The 15681-nt window shown below is 44.5% G+C and overlaps 1 protein-coding gene across 3 annotated transcripts in view; it reads right to left on the reverse strand.

Moving 5' to 3' along the window:
• The window catches only part of NUB1 (negative regulator of ubiquitin like proteins 1), a 107766-nt gene that overhangs the window by 71216 nt on the left and 20869 nt on the right, over nucleotides 1–15681 (reverse strand). For all 3 annotated transcript variants that reach the window (XM_033931695.1, XM_033931694.1, XM_033931693.1), the window contains exon 3: nucleotides 3372–3539. In XM_033931695.1, coding sequence (XP_033787586.1) covers nucleotides 3372–3539 — 168 coding nt within the window. The remainder of the gene's footprint in view (nucleotides 1–3371; nucleotides 3540–15681) is intronic.

The raw sequence follows: 15681 nt of genomic DNA on the forward strand, positions 1-15681 counted from the left end.
AGGATAAATAACTGGTAGTAAATATGCACTGATCTGATTAAGTGATTTAATTATAAGGAGTGTTCTGTTATTTATCATCATGTTCATATTTTTCAATCTGCTTTTCTATGTAATACTGGATTTATCAGGCTAAGATGCACTGAAGTGTTGAAATAGAAAATTTAAGGAAAATATTTTTGTAATTATAGTTGCATATTTACATACAACAACAAAAACAGCAATGTAGTAGTATGAGGTCCCGAAGTGTTCTGAAGGGTGCTGAAGGAACTTAGGGAAGTTCTGGTGGCTCTGCTGACTGACCTTTTCAATGAGTCTCTAGAGACAGGAGTGATACCGGAGGACTGGAGAAGGGCGGATGTGGTCCCTCTCCATAAAAGTGGAATTAAGGAAGAAATAGGGAACTACAGGCAGATTTTGGTATCATCCGCAAAGAGGCAAATCTTACCCAACAACCCTTCAGCAATATCGTTTATAAAAATGTTAAAAAGAACAGGTCCAAGAACAGAACCTTGAGGCACACCACTGGTAACATCCCTTTCCTCAGAGCAATCTCCACGGATCACTACTCTCTGTCGCCTTCCACTCAACCAGTTTCTGACCTAGCCTGCCACTTTGGCACTCAGTTTATTTATCAGACGTCTGTGTGGAATACTGTCAAAGGCTTTGCTAAAATCTAAATACACCACATCTAGCGCACATCCTCTATCCAATTCTCTGGTCACCCAGTCAAAGAAATTGATCAGATTTGTCTGACAAGACCTACCTCTAGTGAATCCATGTTGCCTCCGGTCCTGTAATCCACAGGATTCCAGAAACTTGACCATTCTCTGTTTTAAAGCGTTTCTATTAATTTGCTTACCACAGAAGTCAGACTTACTAGCCTGTAATTCCCTTCTTCCTTACTTCCACTTTTGTGGAGAGGGACCACATCCGCCCTTCTCCAGTCCTCCGGTACCACTCCTGACTCTAGACTCATTGAAAAGGTCAGTTAGCGGAGCTACCAGAACTTCCCTAAGTTCATTCAGCACCCTCAGATGTACACCATCCGGCCTCATTGCTTTGTCTTCCTTTATTTTAGTTAGTTCCTCACGAACACAACCCTCTGAAAATCGATCAGTCTATTACTCCTCCATCCCTATTCACATTTGTCTTCTGCAGTCCCACTGCCGGCGTTTCAGCCGTGAACACAGAACAGAAATATTTGTTAAGCAATTTGGCCTTTTCTTTACCAGTTTCTAAATATTCCTCCCTTTGAGTCTCACAATGCCACTTTTGCACTTCTTCATAGGTAGTGGTTGCCATTTTTTATTTTTTTATTTTTTAAATTAGAGGCATTTTTAAATTAAAGTTTGCCTGCTTCTTCCTCTCCCCTCAGCCCAACATGGCTGGAGAGAGGGGGAGAAGCAAGCAAGCAGAAGACAAAGTGGGCCCTAGGGATTTTTTTTTTATTAAAAAAAAAAAAAGAATAAAACTTGGTGTGTAGTAGACCTTCATCCCGTCTGCCTGCTTGCTGCCGCTGCCCACTCACTCCAGCTCTGGATCCTGCTCCCTGCCTTCCCCTTACTGCTGCACACACACTCTCAGGCCTGCTGTCACTTTGCTCTGGTTCCTGCTCTCCGACTCACTCCACCCGCCACAGCCCACCCACTCACTCACTCCAGAGTAGTCTGGCTCCTTTTCACCGCCGCAGCAACTTAACCCCACAAAATGGCTTGTTGCCATGCGGTTTTAAATGAGTGTGGCGGCGGTGGAAATTGGTCCCTGTAGAGGAGGAGGGGGAGGCAAGACGACCAATTGGGTCGTCTCTTACAGAAAGAGTCGAGGAGGAGTTGAAAGGAGGACAAGGCTAGGCCAGCTCAGCCAAGTCCAGGTCAGTATCACTGAAGGTAAGAGGGATCACTGGGAAGCTGCAGTAAACAGCTTATCTTATTTTTAACTGCGGGAACAAAGCTTTTTACCACTCCTGCAAGCAGTAAAACATTTTATCCTTACATCCACGGTGATGTGCCCTAAAGGTTTCCCACTGCTGCAGATTTACTGCAGATCCATGTTCCCGTGTCAGTCTCTACTTAAAGCCATGGAGGGGCATAATCAAAAGATACGTCTAAGTCCATTTTGGGCCTAAGTTGCTAGTCTCCCAAAGTCAGACATGGGAAAAGGTCCATTTTTGAAAAATACGTCCAACATTTTTTTTTTTTTCTGAAAATCGTATAACTGTATGTCCAGCCGTCTGATCACCCAGACCGCTAAATTGTCCATGTTTATACCCCATTTTCATCCAAAAATTCATCCAAGTCAAAAAGACCTTTTGGATGTGGATGGGATCAGCAAAGTGATGGACTGGACACCCAAACATTGCACCAGAGTAGTGGGGTACCTTATAGGGCACTGCTGTGAACTTCACAAAAAGGGTGCCACATACATATCTCACCACAACAACCTTATAGGTCATGGTGAGCCCCCAAAACATCCCCCAGAACCAACTAGATCCATTTGTCTACCACCCCAATAGCCCATATGGCTACAGCTGCCACTTATATGGCAGTACATAAAGGTTTCGGGGTGCACATATTTTACCATGCATGCAGTGGTTAGAGTGGCTTATGAGCCTGGATCCTCCATCCATGGTTCACTAGCCTACCCCCCCAGACCACTTAAGCCACCTCTGTGCAGCTCTACTAGGCTTTCCTATGCCAGGCTGCCAGGTGCTGATGTTCTGGAGGCAGATACGTAAAGTTGTTATTACGATTTTAGTGGCAGTGGGGGGGGGGGTGGGGAGGGTCAGTGATCACTGGGGGAGTGTGTAGGGGTCTGTACTTTGTCCCTGCAGTGGTTACCTGGTCACTCTGGATACCTTCTTGTGACTTAGACCTGGTTTTACATGGCCTAAGTTACAACGTCCAAGTTCCATCTAGGCAGTGTTGTTAAACTTTCGGTTATACATGCAGTATGACTAAGTATAGGACGGCCCACGTCCCGCCCAAATCCCACCCTCATCACTCCTCCTAAAACATCCCTTTTAGCTCTGGGCGTACTGCAGCACTGTGAAGGCATAAGTCATTCTTAAATACGTCTAAAACCCGGTTCGATTATCGGCGCTTGGACGACTTTTCTCATTGATTGTCTTAAGTGCCGATTTTTAGACGTATTTCTGTTTCGATTATGAGTCCCATAGTATCTTCTGAAATTAAAGGTTTTTGACTAAAGAAAAGATTTGAGATAAGGCAGGAAAAAAGTACCAATAACTAAGCTATTACTGCACAGGAGATAATTTGCTTGAATGTAACCTTCAGGGAGGAAGACACTGCCCCTTTACATGCCACCTGTGTCAATAAGAAAACCTGAGTTTATATTTGTATTCATATATTTACCTTTTTCAGGCAGACAGGTAAATGAATCTCTAGTGTTGCAATTCCTGTTGCTTTGAAAGTTTCATTTCCTTTACCACGTTGAATTGCTTTACATCGGATTTCTTCCAGTGCACTTTCTGTATCAGCTAGGCTGCAATTTAGCATGGAAGAATATCTTTGAGAGAGCTCCTGCAAGACAAAAACAGCAATGACGCATTGACTGGCAATTTCTATTTTTGCTGCAAGATTACAGTACCATCAGATGATTCAGTATAGCAATTGCTACAGGACCAATCCACCCAAATTCAAGACACACGAGAACTTCCAACGTGAACATGTTAGAAGATTTAAAGAATAAAAACCCTTGCATCTTTCAGTTTGGAGGGAGTGTGTATTGTAAACCTCCTTGATGTGTTTTAAGATTATCCCATTTGAATTGCACAGTACATCTCACTCTTCTCCTGTGCATAGGCATCAATATCTCCTACACTGAAGTCTTCCACCCAGTGTGCAGCAAGAACCAAAAATAAAACCAAACAGGATATTAGGAATTATTAAGAAAGGGATGGTAAATTAGACTGCGGATATTATAATGCCTCTGTATTGCTCCATGGTATGACTATACAGCACAGTTACTTATCATAACAGGTATTACCTGGGGACAGCAGACAGATACTCACACATATGGGTGACATTATCCACAGAGCCCGGTATGGACAGTGTTAAATTGACCTGTAAGTTTTTAAAAACTTCACAACTGCCTGCACCGTGCATGTGCGAGTGCCTTCCTGCCCCACCTAGGCTTGCAGTTCCTCAGTTCCATAAGCAAGCTAAGAAGCCAATCAGGGGAGGTTGGAGGGATATGAGAATATTTGCCTGCTGTCCCCAGATTACACCTGTTATGGTAAGTATCTGTGCTTTATCACAGGACAAGCAGGCAACATATACTCACATGTGGAACTCCTTAGATGAACATAATGGGATGGAGGAAGAGATGGCCATAAAAAAATAAATAAATTCTGAAATACTGCTTGGCCAAAATAGGATTCTAGACAGTCCTGAGATGTGAATGTGTGAACTGAGGACCAAGTAGCTGCTTTGCAAATTTCATCAATTGTAATGGAATGTAAGAAAGCTATTGATGCTGCTATAACTCGGACTTTGTGTGCTGTTACATGGCGCTCAAGTGCAGCCCAGCCTGAGCATAGCAGAAAAATACATGCCACTAGCCATGTGGAAATAGTTCTTTTGGTTACAGGCTTGCCCAATCTGTTAGGATCAAAGGAGATGAACAGTTGAGATGAAGTCCTGTGTGGCTCAGTCCTTTGTATGTAGTAAGCCTAGGCACGTTTACAGTCCAACATGTGAAGAACTGTTTCTCCAAGATGAGCATGAGGCTTGGGAAGAAAACTGGTAGCACAATAGATTGACTAAGATTAAATTCCATGACCACTTTTGGGAGGAATTTAGGATAGGTGCGGAGAACCACCTTATCATGATGGAATACTGTGAATGGTGGGTCCAACACCAATGCTTGGAGTTCACTCACTCGACAGGCAGAAGTGAGAGAAATTTTTTTTAAAAAACACCATTTTCCAAGTGAGAAACTTGAGATGAGTAGAAGCCATTGGTTCAAATGGTGGTTTCATCAGAGTGGCTAGAACTATATTAAGATCACAGAAAACTGGGGGCAGCTTGAGTGGAGGTTTGGAATTGAAAAATCCCTTCATAAACCTGGAAACAAGAGGATGAGAGGCCAGAGATTTATTGTTGACAGGAATGTGGAAAGCACTAATGGCTTGTACTGCATCAGACAGATTAGGATCTGCTGAAGTCAGGCTGAGAGGTACCAAGTTGTGAGGTGTAGATTGGGATGTAAAAGAGACCCTTGACTTTGAGTGAGCAGAGATGGAAAGATTTGCAAGGGAATTGGATCCCTGGCACTCAGCTGAAGTAGAAGGGAGTACCAAGGCTGTCTGGGCCACTGAGCAGCTATCAGGATCATGGTGGCTGACTCTTGCTTGAGTTTGATTAATGTCTTGAGAATGAGAGGGATTGGTGGAAATGCATATAGGAACATGTCTGTCCAATGGCTGGGAGGGTGTAGATGGGCTGGAGTAAGTCTTAACAGAGATTTCGGCAGTTGGAACCCAAGCACAGTACCGGGTAAAGCTTTGGATTCTTGCCCAGAAATAGCTAAGAAGAAGAAAAAAATACAATTTTTAAATTGAATCAGGTTGGGCAGACTGGATGGACCATTCGGGTCTTTATCTGCTTTATGTTACTATGTATGTTACTATGTTACAATCCAGAAGAAAAGCTTCTGCTTCCAGACAATGAGGAGAATATTGCCTGGAACAGTATTGAGGCAATTTGTAATTGTGGGGAGAGGCAAACAGATCTATGGGAGTCCCCCACAGTAAGAAAATGTTGTGTAATACTTTGGAGTTGAGGGTCCACTTGTGCGGATGAAGAAATCTGCCAAGTTTGTCTGCTAGAGTGTTCTGTGACCCTTGCACATATATGGTCTTGAGAAATATGTTTTGAGCAATTGCCCAGTTGCAAATGTACTCGGTTTCTTGACAGAGAGAGAGAGAGAAACGGTTCCTCCCTGCTTGTTGATATAATACATCGCTGCTTGATCAAACTAGGAGGACTTGACTGGAAAGACTGCTCTGAAAGGTGAGCAAGGGTCATTGACGCCATTTGTGAATGCTTCAGGTTTGAAAATAATTATACATGCAAAATAACACCAGCGCAAGGTTTTTAAAATTATAACCAAGATTTATTGAATTATTGTTTCTATTTTTCCATTATTAGATCAAAAGAACAGCATAATTGCTTACGTTGCGCTCATGGGAGATCATCATCGTGGCCAAAGGCTGGACTTCTCACAATGGTCTCGTCTTCATATCTCATTACATTCTATTATATAACTTTTAGCTCAGTGACATCATCAGTATACTAACGAATGACAATTCACCAAAGAGGTGGTCTTAAAAGTTTTGACAAAGGAAAATAAATCCCTCCATGTTTCCATGTTTAAAGTTTGGAACAATACATTTGATTTCTGAATTAATATTATAACATATTCAAAAGAATTCTACAATTATTAACAGGGTGCTGAGAAATGCTCAGCCCTAACGGAAAAAACTCTTCCTAAGCTGACAGGTTCAAACTGCATAGCCTTACACAGAAACCTTACTCTGGAGGAGGAGGGGGAGTAGATTCCCCTCCCCTCTGCTGGAGACTGATTCTAATTATTTCCAGATGTTGTGCTCAGGATTTTTCCTTAGTGTTTCTTCAGGTTTAAAATATATAAAATATTAGAAATTAAGTACACACCATTCTTTCATATATCTCTCATATATCAATCATTCCTTCGTTCATTCGGGGCCCCTTGCACACATTCATACTTAATGCATTTTATCTCTTAGTTTAGGACACGTGATCTTCCTAGCCAGTCTACAATACATGTGGTATTACTTAACATCACGCTGCTGGGAGCGGGAAAAAGTCAGAGAGGACAAAGAAGACAGCAAACTAATCACTGGCCCAAGATGGTGGCCGAAGACAGGACAGATATAGTACACACAAAGAACCTAAACAGGATTCCATGTAATCATGTAATCATGATTTCCACCATGATTTGGCTCAACAGCAAAGTACATAAACAGATATTATTATGTTTTCCCTTATATTAATCCTTAGTATATTTTTCTCTGGCCTTAGCTACATTATTATTCAGAATTTTATTCACCCGTTTTTCATACGTTTCCACTTGGGCGTGGTCCTTAACTGACACAGATGTTTGTATCTAACTAGAATTACCCAGAATCATACGAAAAACTGGCGCTACAAAAATACTGCACTATCATGCTCCGACATCCATTCCCATTTCCGTCCCATAACCAGCACCCCCTGCTGGCCATGAGCCACTACTCAAAGGTTCTTAAGAGCATTTTGAAAAGCTCCCAGTGACCTTGTGTGCAAAGACCATACAGACGGGCTCCCCAAGCATACATGGACAAATCTGTGGTAAGCACTTTTTGATGTGGAGGGATGTGAAATAGTAGACCCTTGGAAAGATTGATCGGATCCATCTACCGCTAAAGCGACTGACGAAGGGGTGAGGTGATTGTAATCCTTTGAGAGAAAGGATCAAGAGCCTGAAACCATTGAGTTGCTAGGGTCCACTGGGCTGTTCCGAGATAGAACCTTGCCTAGGGGGGTAACATGGATTGTGGACGCCATGTGTACCAAAAGCTTCATCATCTGTCTGGCTGAAATGGTGTGAAGAAGAGAAACTTGCTTGCAAAGTGTCCTGTTTTTGTTGGGGTAGAAAAGCCCGTAGATGAACAGTGTCGAGAAGGGCTCCTATGAATTGTAGTTTTTGGGATGATTCAAGTTGAGACTTTGGAAAGTTGACTTTGAACCCTAGTTGTTGAAGAAATGTTATTGTCAACACATCTTCAGGCGAGGCAGCTTTTATTAGCCAATCATCAAAATATGGAAAATACTTGGAACCCATAAGTACGCCGGGTTGCTGCCACGATCACTAGGCACTTGGTGAATACTCTTGGGGAAGATTCCAGGCTGAATGGCAGAACTTAGTACTGAAAGTGTTGGTGAGCTACATGAAAGTGCAGAAACTTCCTGTGAGGAGGGTATATGGAGATATGTGTGAAGGCCTCCGAGTTCTAGAGAGCATAGCCATTCATTTCATTCTAGAAAAGGATATAGCATCCCCAAAGATAACATGCAAAACTTTTCTTTGACTAGATATTTGTTTAAGTCTTGGAGTTCGAGAATTGGTTGAAGACCTTCCATCTTCTTTGGAATTAGAAAATACCTGGAGTAGAATCTCTGATTTTTCTGAGAAGGAAGAACTACTTCTATGGCATTTAGCTGAATCAAAGCTTCGATTTCCTGAAGAAGAAGAGTCATCTATTGTGATGTGAAAGAGGACTGTCTTGGAGGGTGATTTGGAGGTATTGTTATGAAATAGAGTGAGTAAACCTCTGTGATGACCTTGAGGACCCAAGAGTCCATCATGATGAGAGCCCAACGTCGATGATATAATTGTAGTTGCATTTCAATAGGCTGTGAAAGAGGCTGAGAGGGAGATATGGTGACCATGCTCTCTAGAAGCATGTCAAAAAGACTAAGCTGGCTTTTGAGGAGCCAAAATCTGGGTCTTTTGAGGTCGTTGCTGCTTTTGTCTCTTCTGTGGTGGTCATTTGTAAGAAGATGAGGGTGCTAGTTTGGAAGAAGAGGATCTCTTATAAGAATAAGAAGCTGGTTTTGAAGCAGATTTAGATTGTTGACTCTTAGACTTTGATCTATTCAAAGAGTTCCAGTTTTGCTCATGCTAAGTCAGTTTTTCAGAAGTAGCCTCTATTCTATCACCAAAGAGTTCTTCCCCTAGGCATGGAATGTTGGCTAAATGGTCCTGAAGATTAATATCAATGTCAGAAATTTGTTTCCAAGCAAGATGCCTCATAGCAAGGCATGGCCGATGCTCTGGATGACATTAAAAAAGCATTGAATGCCGTCTGTGCCATATATTTACGGGTTTGTAGAAAACTATGTGTGGTCTAGAGAGCTGCACGGGAACGGGGACGACGGGCATCCCGCGGGTTCCCCCTTCGGGTCACGGGGATCCCGTGGGGACGCCCCTAGGGTCGCGGGGATCCCGTGGGGACGCCCCCTAGGGTCCCGGGGATCCCGTGGGGACGCCTCCGAGGGTCGCGGGGTTCCTGCGGGGCTGGATGTACTCAGTCGCGCAGCTCTTCTCCCTACCTTCTCTGCTTGCAGCACAGAGCCGAACGGAAGTCTTCCCGACGTCAGCGCTGACGTCGGAGGGGAGGGAGGGCTTAAACAAAGGGCTTAAACAAAGCCCTCCCTCCCTCCGACGTCAGCGCTGACGTCGGGAAGACTTCCGTTTGGCTCTGTGCTGCAGGCAGTGCAGGTAAGGAGGAGAGTAGCCTTGCGGTTCGAGTGGCTACCAAGGGAGGGGGCGGTCCGCCCCGCCCCGCCACACCCCGCCCCGGTTGCAGCACAGCAGGCCAGGTACCCTTACTTTTGTGGCACTTCCCCGACCGACCGACAACAGCCCCGGTCCGACAATCCTCCCTGCCCTGTAGCCGCGAATCTAAATTATCTTCTTACAGCAGCTGTAATAAGGTAATTTAGATTCGCAGTTAAGGGCAGGGAGGTTTGTCGGACCGGGGCTGTTGTCGGTCGGTCGGGGAAGTGCCACAAAAGTAAGGGGACCTGGCCGGCTGTGCTGCACCCGGGGCGGTAGAGAAGGAGGGGGGAGAAGGACGCTGAAAGGCCATGGGGAAGACGGGAGGGGGGGGAAGGACTCTGAAAGCACTTGAAGACAGAGGAGGGAGAAGGACGCTGAAAGCACATGGGGAATACAAAGGGGTGGAGAAGGACGCTGAAAGGCCATGGGAAGGGCGGGGGGGGGAAGGACTCTGAAAGCACTTGTGGAAGACAGAGGGATGAGAAGGATGCTGAAAGCACATGGGGAAGACAAAGGGGTGGAGAAGGACGCTGAAAGGACATGGGGAAGACGGGGGGGGGGGGTGGAGAAGGACGTTGAAAGGCCATGGGGAAGACAGAGAGGGAGAAGGACGCTGAAAGGACATGGGGAAGCAGAGGGGGGAGAAGGACACTGAAAGCACATGTGGAAGACAGAGGGGGGAGAAGGACGCTGACAGGACATGGGGAAGATGGGGGGAGAAGGACGCTGAAAGGAAATGGGGAAGAGAGAGTAGGGAGAAGACGCTGGCAGGGAAGAAGACAGATGCCAGACTATGGGGGGAGCGGAGAGAAGAAGATGGGTGCCAGACCAATTTGGAAGGGGGAAGAAAGGGAGAGGCACAGTAACAGAGCAAATGGAAGATGCAGAAGGAAGAGAGACAGTGGATGGAAGGAATTGAATGAGAACATGAGGAAAGCAGAAATCAGGCAACAAAGGTAGGAAAAGAATTATATTTCTTTTTTTTTTTTTTTGCTTCAGGATAAAGTAGTATATTAGTTGTGTTGATAAAAATTTATAAACATTAGAGGCTCTGGTAGAAACCCGTTTGCAAAGTATGTATTCTTCCCAATTAATATTTTCAAATTAATAGTCTTTTTGCTTATTTGTAAATGGGTTTCTACCAGAGCCTTTAATTCAGTAGCATAATTAAATGAAATAACTATTTCTGAAGTTTATAGGGACGGGCGGGGACGGAGGGGATTCCTCGCGGGGACTGGTGGGGACGGAGGGGATTCCTCGCGGGGACGGAGGGATTCCTCACGGGGACGGGTGGGATTCCTCACGGGGACGGGTGGGGACGGGTGGGACTTTGGCGGGGACGGGTGGGATTTCTGTCCCCGCGCAACTCTCTAGTGTGGTCTGCTGAAAATCCTCAAGATGTTCTGGAGGAATATACTGCTCGAAGTCAGCCAAGTTCTTTACAAGATGTTTAAAATAAAATGACATGTAGAAGTTGTAATTAAGCACTCTATTAGCCAAGTTTCTTTATTTTTGATATACCGTTTATCATACAAGTGTCTAAACGGATAACAACAAAATATATTTAAAAAAATAAAAATCATAATTGGGTTAAAAGAGGGAGGTGTTTACGCACTGACATACATGAAACATAAGGGAAATGGGGAGAAGGAAATAAATTAAATACATCAAAATGAAAATAAAACTAAAAGGAGGTAAGTAGGAGAGGGAAATACATTTGGGGAGGGATCGTTTCAAGAGAAGAGTTGTCAAAGAGGACTGGAATTAAAGAGTGTAGGCATCTTTAAAAAAGGAAGGTTTTGAGTTTATTTTTAAATTTGTCTAATCGGAGATCAGTAGGAAGGGCATTCCACAAAGTGGGAGCAGGGACCGAGAAAATGGATTTGGGGGTAGTGTCATAGAAGAGCTCTCGTATCGAAGGAATGGTGAGCAGGTTTTGGTTGCTAGATCAGAGGGCCCTACAAGATGCATATGGGATGAGGAGTTTATCAATGAAAGCTGGTTGATGGAAGTTTATTGTTTTGAAAGCAAGAAGCAATAATTTGTAGGCGAGACAGTGTGTGACGGGTAACCAGTGTGCTTTGTGAAGGAGCGGAGTGACGTGATCAAATATTTTTGCATGGTAAATAAGTTTAACAGCAGTATTTTGTAGGAGTTGAACATGACGAATTTCCTTCTAGTTATGCCTTGGTAGAGGGCATTACAGTAGTCCAGGATTGAAATGACAAGGGAATCAGTATATTGACAGAAGGAGTATCATGAAGGCAGGTAATGGAGCAGATGAGTCTTAGTTTATGAAAGCATTTCTGTGTTACAGCACTAATTTGCTGATGGAAAGTAAGAGCTTTGTCGAGGATAATACTGAGAATTTTGACTTTGCCAACATAGAGTTTTGGTAGAGACGGTGACCTAAATTATCCATAATCCGACTATTACGTCCTGGTGGTGCAGAAGCGTAAATCCTGGTACTGGAGGATTTTTTAAGGGTTGACTGCACAAGCAACGATTGGTATTGTAGTTGTGGTTTGTCAAATCCAGGGCAAGAAATTATTCTGTAGAGTGAATTAATTTTTCTTGGGGCTGCAGTAACAGAAAGAGGATTATACAGAGGTGACTTGAGAAGTTTTTTAGGAGGTTTGTCATAATCCAAAGCATCAAGGAGCTCTGCCCTGGGCTCAGTGTCAGCCTCTAATTTGACAGGGAGGGCCTTGCCCAACTGTCTAATGTATTTAGTAAAGGAAAGTCCTTCAGGAGGAGATCTTCTTCTTGGAGGAGGAGGAGATGGAACTGAAGGTATGCCATAAGACTCCAGGTAAGGCAGAGTGGGCTCACAGTCAGTCATTATAGTGACGCGAGAGATCAGAATCAACTGCAGGAACCCCCAGGTGACTCTCTGTAAGAAGAAAAATATGGAGAAGAATGATGAGACTGATGAGATGATGCTCCTCGATGTCTTCAGTACCGATCTGATGAAGAGGAGTGATGGGAAATTCTCTTATCCCTGGAAACATTGGATCAATGCAATGAAGAACAACGGTGACTCGATGCAGAGCATCAAAGTCCCTCCTTGAGGGCCGCAATCCAGTCGGGTTTTCAGGATTTCCCCAATGAATATGCATTGAAAGCAGTGCATGCACACAGATCTCATGCATATTCATTGGGGAAATCCTGTAAACCCGACTGGATTGTGGCCCTCAAGGAGGGACTTTGAGACCCCTGATCTAGTTGATGAAGAGTGTTGATGCGTCAAAGAAGGATACTGATACTTTGATGTAGAGCGACGATGTTTTGATGGGGAGCGTCACTGTGATGTTGAGGATCGAAGTCTCGATGGAGAGCATCATTGTTTACTGGCAGATCAATGAGAGCAATACTGATGCCTTGATGGAGATCTGGAATCGATACCCTGTGGCTTCGAGGTGCTATGCTTACGCTGGGCCGGTACCGAGGGAGTCGATGTTAGCACCAGTGTCTCATGTAACTTAAAACATATCACCAATCTCCCTCCTGAAAAACTCATTGAGTTGCTCTTTGAAGAGCTGCACCAGTACCCTTGGCTCAACAGCTAGTACCATTGGTGTGGCAGGGTGACCTTGAGGAGGATGCACGCCCTGAAGTAGACACAATCTGCAGAGATGGAGAGTGGTAGTGTCAACTTTTAGCCTGCATTGAGGGACTCGATGCTGTAGAACAGGGATGCCCATACTTTTTGGGCTTGCGAGCTACTTTTAAAATGACCAAACAAAACACAAAGCACACTGTACGCAGAGAAAATGCTAATTATCATTCCTATTCTGGGTTTTTTTCAAAGAGGTCAAGGCAGATGACTCTATGCACTGTCACCTCAGTAACAACCATACAAAAATAGACAAATATATCCCCCTCCCTTTTTACTAAACCGCAATAGTAGTTTTTAGCGCAGGGAGCTGCGCTGAATGCCCAGCACTGCTCTCGATGCTCATAGGCTCCTTGCGCTAAAAACCGGCCATAGTGCAAAATATAGACAGCAGATATAAATTCAGACACATTTTGATCGTCGGAGAGGAAGTTCAGGCCCAGCCAGGCAGCGATTGGCTGGCCCGAACTTCCTTTCCGACGGCAGAATTGACGTCGGGGAGAGGAATGCTGGTCGGCCCGACGCAGGAGAGGAAGGCTGATCGGCCCGATAGATCGCCAAGGCAAAGTGAGTCTATCACGGAGCCCGGGATGAGCTCTGCGATCGACTCACTTTGCCTTGGCGATCTACCGGTCGATCGCGATTGACCTATTGTGCACCCCTGCTGTAGAGGCTTGCGACACTTGTTGGGAAGAGAATGGCTTCTTAGCTGGCTTCCTTGATGCTGAAATCTTATCTGATGCCGATGCTGATACTGCCTGTACTGCCTGTTCTGCCTGTACTATGTTCCGGTGTCTATAGTCGAACTGAAGAGCTTCTCTTGTTGATTGCGACAAACTTTTAGTAAGCACTTCTGTAAGGCAGAACAGCGCGTGCAGGTGTCAACTCGATACTCAAGGCAAACAACAACTATGCGGGTCAGTTGTGGAAGTAGGCCGCTGGCACCAACAGCACTTTTTAAATCCCATCAACAGTTTCACTACGGAAGGAAAAACTGCAACAGCAAAATTAAACCCAATGATGAAATAGAGGTGAAAAAAAAGCCGAAAAACAACACAAAGGCTGAAAATCCCCACACAAAGGTTGAAAGGCCCAAGTGAGGAAAACTAAATTATTCTAATTATTTTTTTTTAATATATTAAACTAAACTAAACCTTAGGTTTGTATACCGCATCCTCTCCACAATCGTAGAGCTCGGCACGGTTTACAGGAGCTGGGATAGAAAAGGAACTCCAATGAAGGGTTATAGACCTTAGTATAAAAGAATGTTTAGAGGGGCTTAGTATACCAGAGAGGGAGGAAGTATTACATTTTTGAGAATAGCCAAGTTTTCAGATGTTTACGGAAAAGTTGGAGGGAGCTCAGATTCCGAAGTGGGGAGGTAAGGTTGTTCCAGAGCTCAGTGATTCTGAAGGGGAGGGAGGTCCCTAATTTTCCTGCCTTTTAATGAGGGGAAGGATAGTTTTAATTTTTGGGTGGATCTGGTGATATTAGGATTTGAGGAATTCTAAGAAAGTAGAATAAAGGGAGGAAGGATACCATGTAGGATCTTGAAAGTTAGGCAGGCGCATTTAAAGTGGATCCTGGAGATTACTGGAAGCCAGTGAAGCTTGGACAGGAGCGGTGAGACATGGTCAAATTTACTTTTTGCAAAGATAAGCTTAGTCGCAGCATTCTGAATCCGCTGAAGTCAAATGAGGTGGTCGTTGAAGGACAATGTAGAATCAATGATGATGCCCAGAACTTTGCTTGAGAACTCAAGCTGCAGTGTGGAGCCAGAGGACAGTGGGATGAAGGTGGGTAGTTGGTCTAATTTTGGGCCGAGCCAAAGTAGTAAACACAGGTTTTAGAAAAATGATATGGGTTGAAGACAATGGCAACTGGACGAAGTCCAGAAAAAAACACTTCCTAAGGAAACACGAGCCAAGGTCAGGTGGGAAGGCACTCACGCATGTGTGGTTTGGGAAGTTGCGAAGTTTCTTAAAACTTAAAATGATAGTTCACGGCTCTTTACTGTAAACAATAGATATGTTTTAAAAACCATGGGTTACAAAGAGAGATCCAAGATGGCGGCGCGATAGAGTCGGCATCTCTTATCTGTCTCCACTGAGCCGGCAAATTTCAATGTTTCCTCTGAAAAATGCCTCACACTAAATGGAAAGGAGCTCTGGAAACCGGTTCCCTCCCAGTCTATGAGCTCAACGCCGGTTCAGCAATCTTTGGAGCGGTATCTGACCCAACTCACTAACTCTTTACCGAGAGAAGAGGGTCCTGCAATAGGACTGGACGATGGAGCGTCCAGTCTTTTGGGACACAAAATATCTCTGTCCCCTCCGGATTTCAGTGCCCCACCTTGTCCGGCGATCACACGGGTTCTACCGGTGGTGAGCCCAGGGGCGGAAGTTGCAGGACTGAGCTCAAGCCGGGAGGGAGGTACACCTGAAGGAATGTTCGCCGAGGAAACAAGTTCTGGAGTAGCAGCGAGGCTTTCGCAGCCATTAACTCCTCCGGTGGTGACCCTAGAAAGTATTTGGCAGGTCTTGAAAAGGCTGGATGAAACAATGACTAAATCGACTCAAGAGGTACTTAACTTATCTGTTAAACTTGACAATCTTTCAAAAAGCTTTGAGAAATCCAAACAGGAGTCCACAGAACAAATGCTGCAGGTTAATGCTGATATAAAC

The sequence above is a fragment of the Geotrypetes seraphini genome, chromosome 2 (genome assembly GCF_902459505.1).
Source record: "Geotrypetes seraphini chromosome 2, aGeoSer1.1, whole genome shotgun sequence".
NCBI lineage: Eukaryota > Metazoa > Chordata > Amphibia > Gymnophiona > Dermophiidae > Geotrypetes > Geotrypetes seraphini.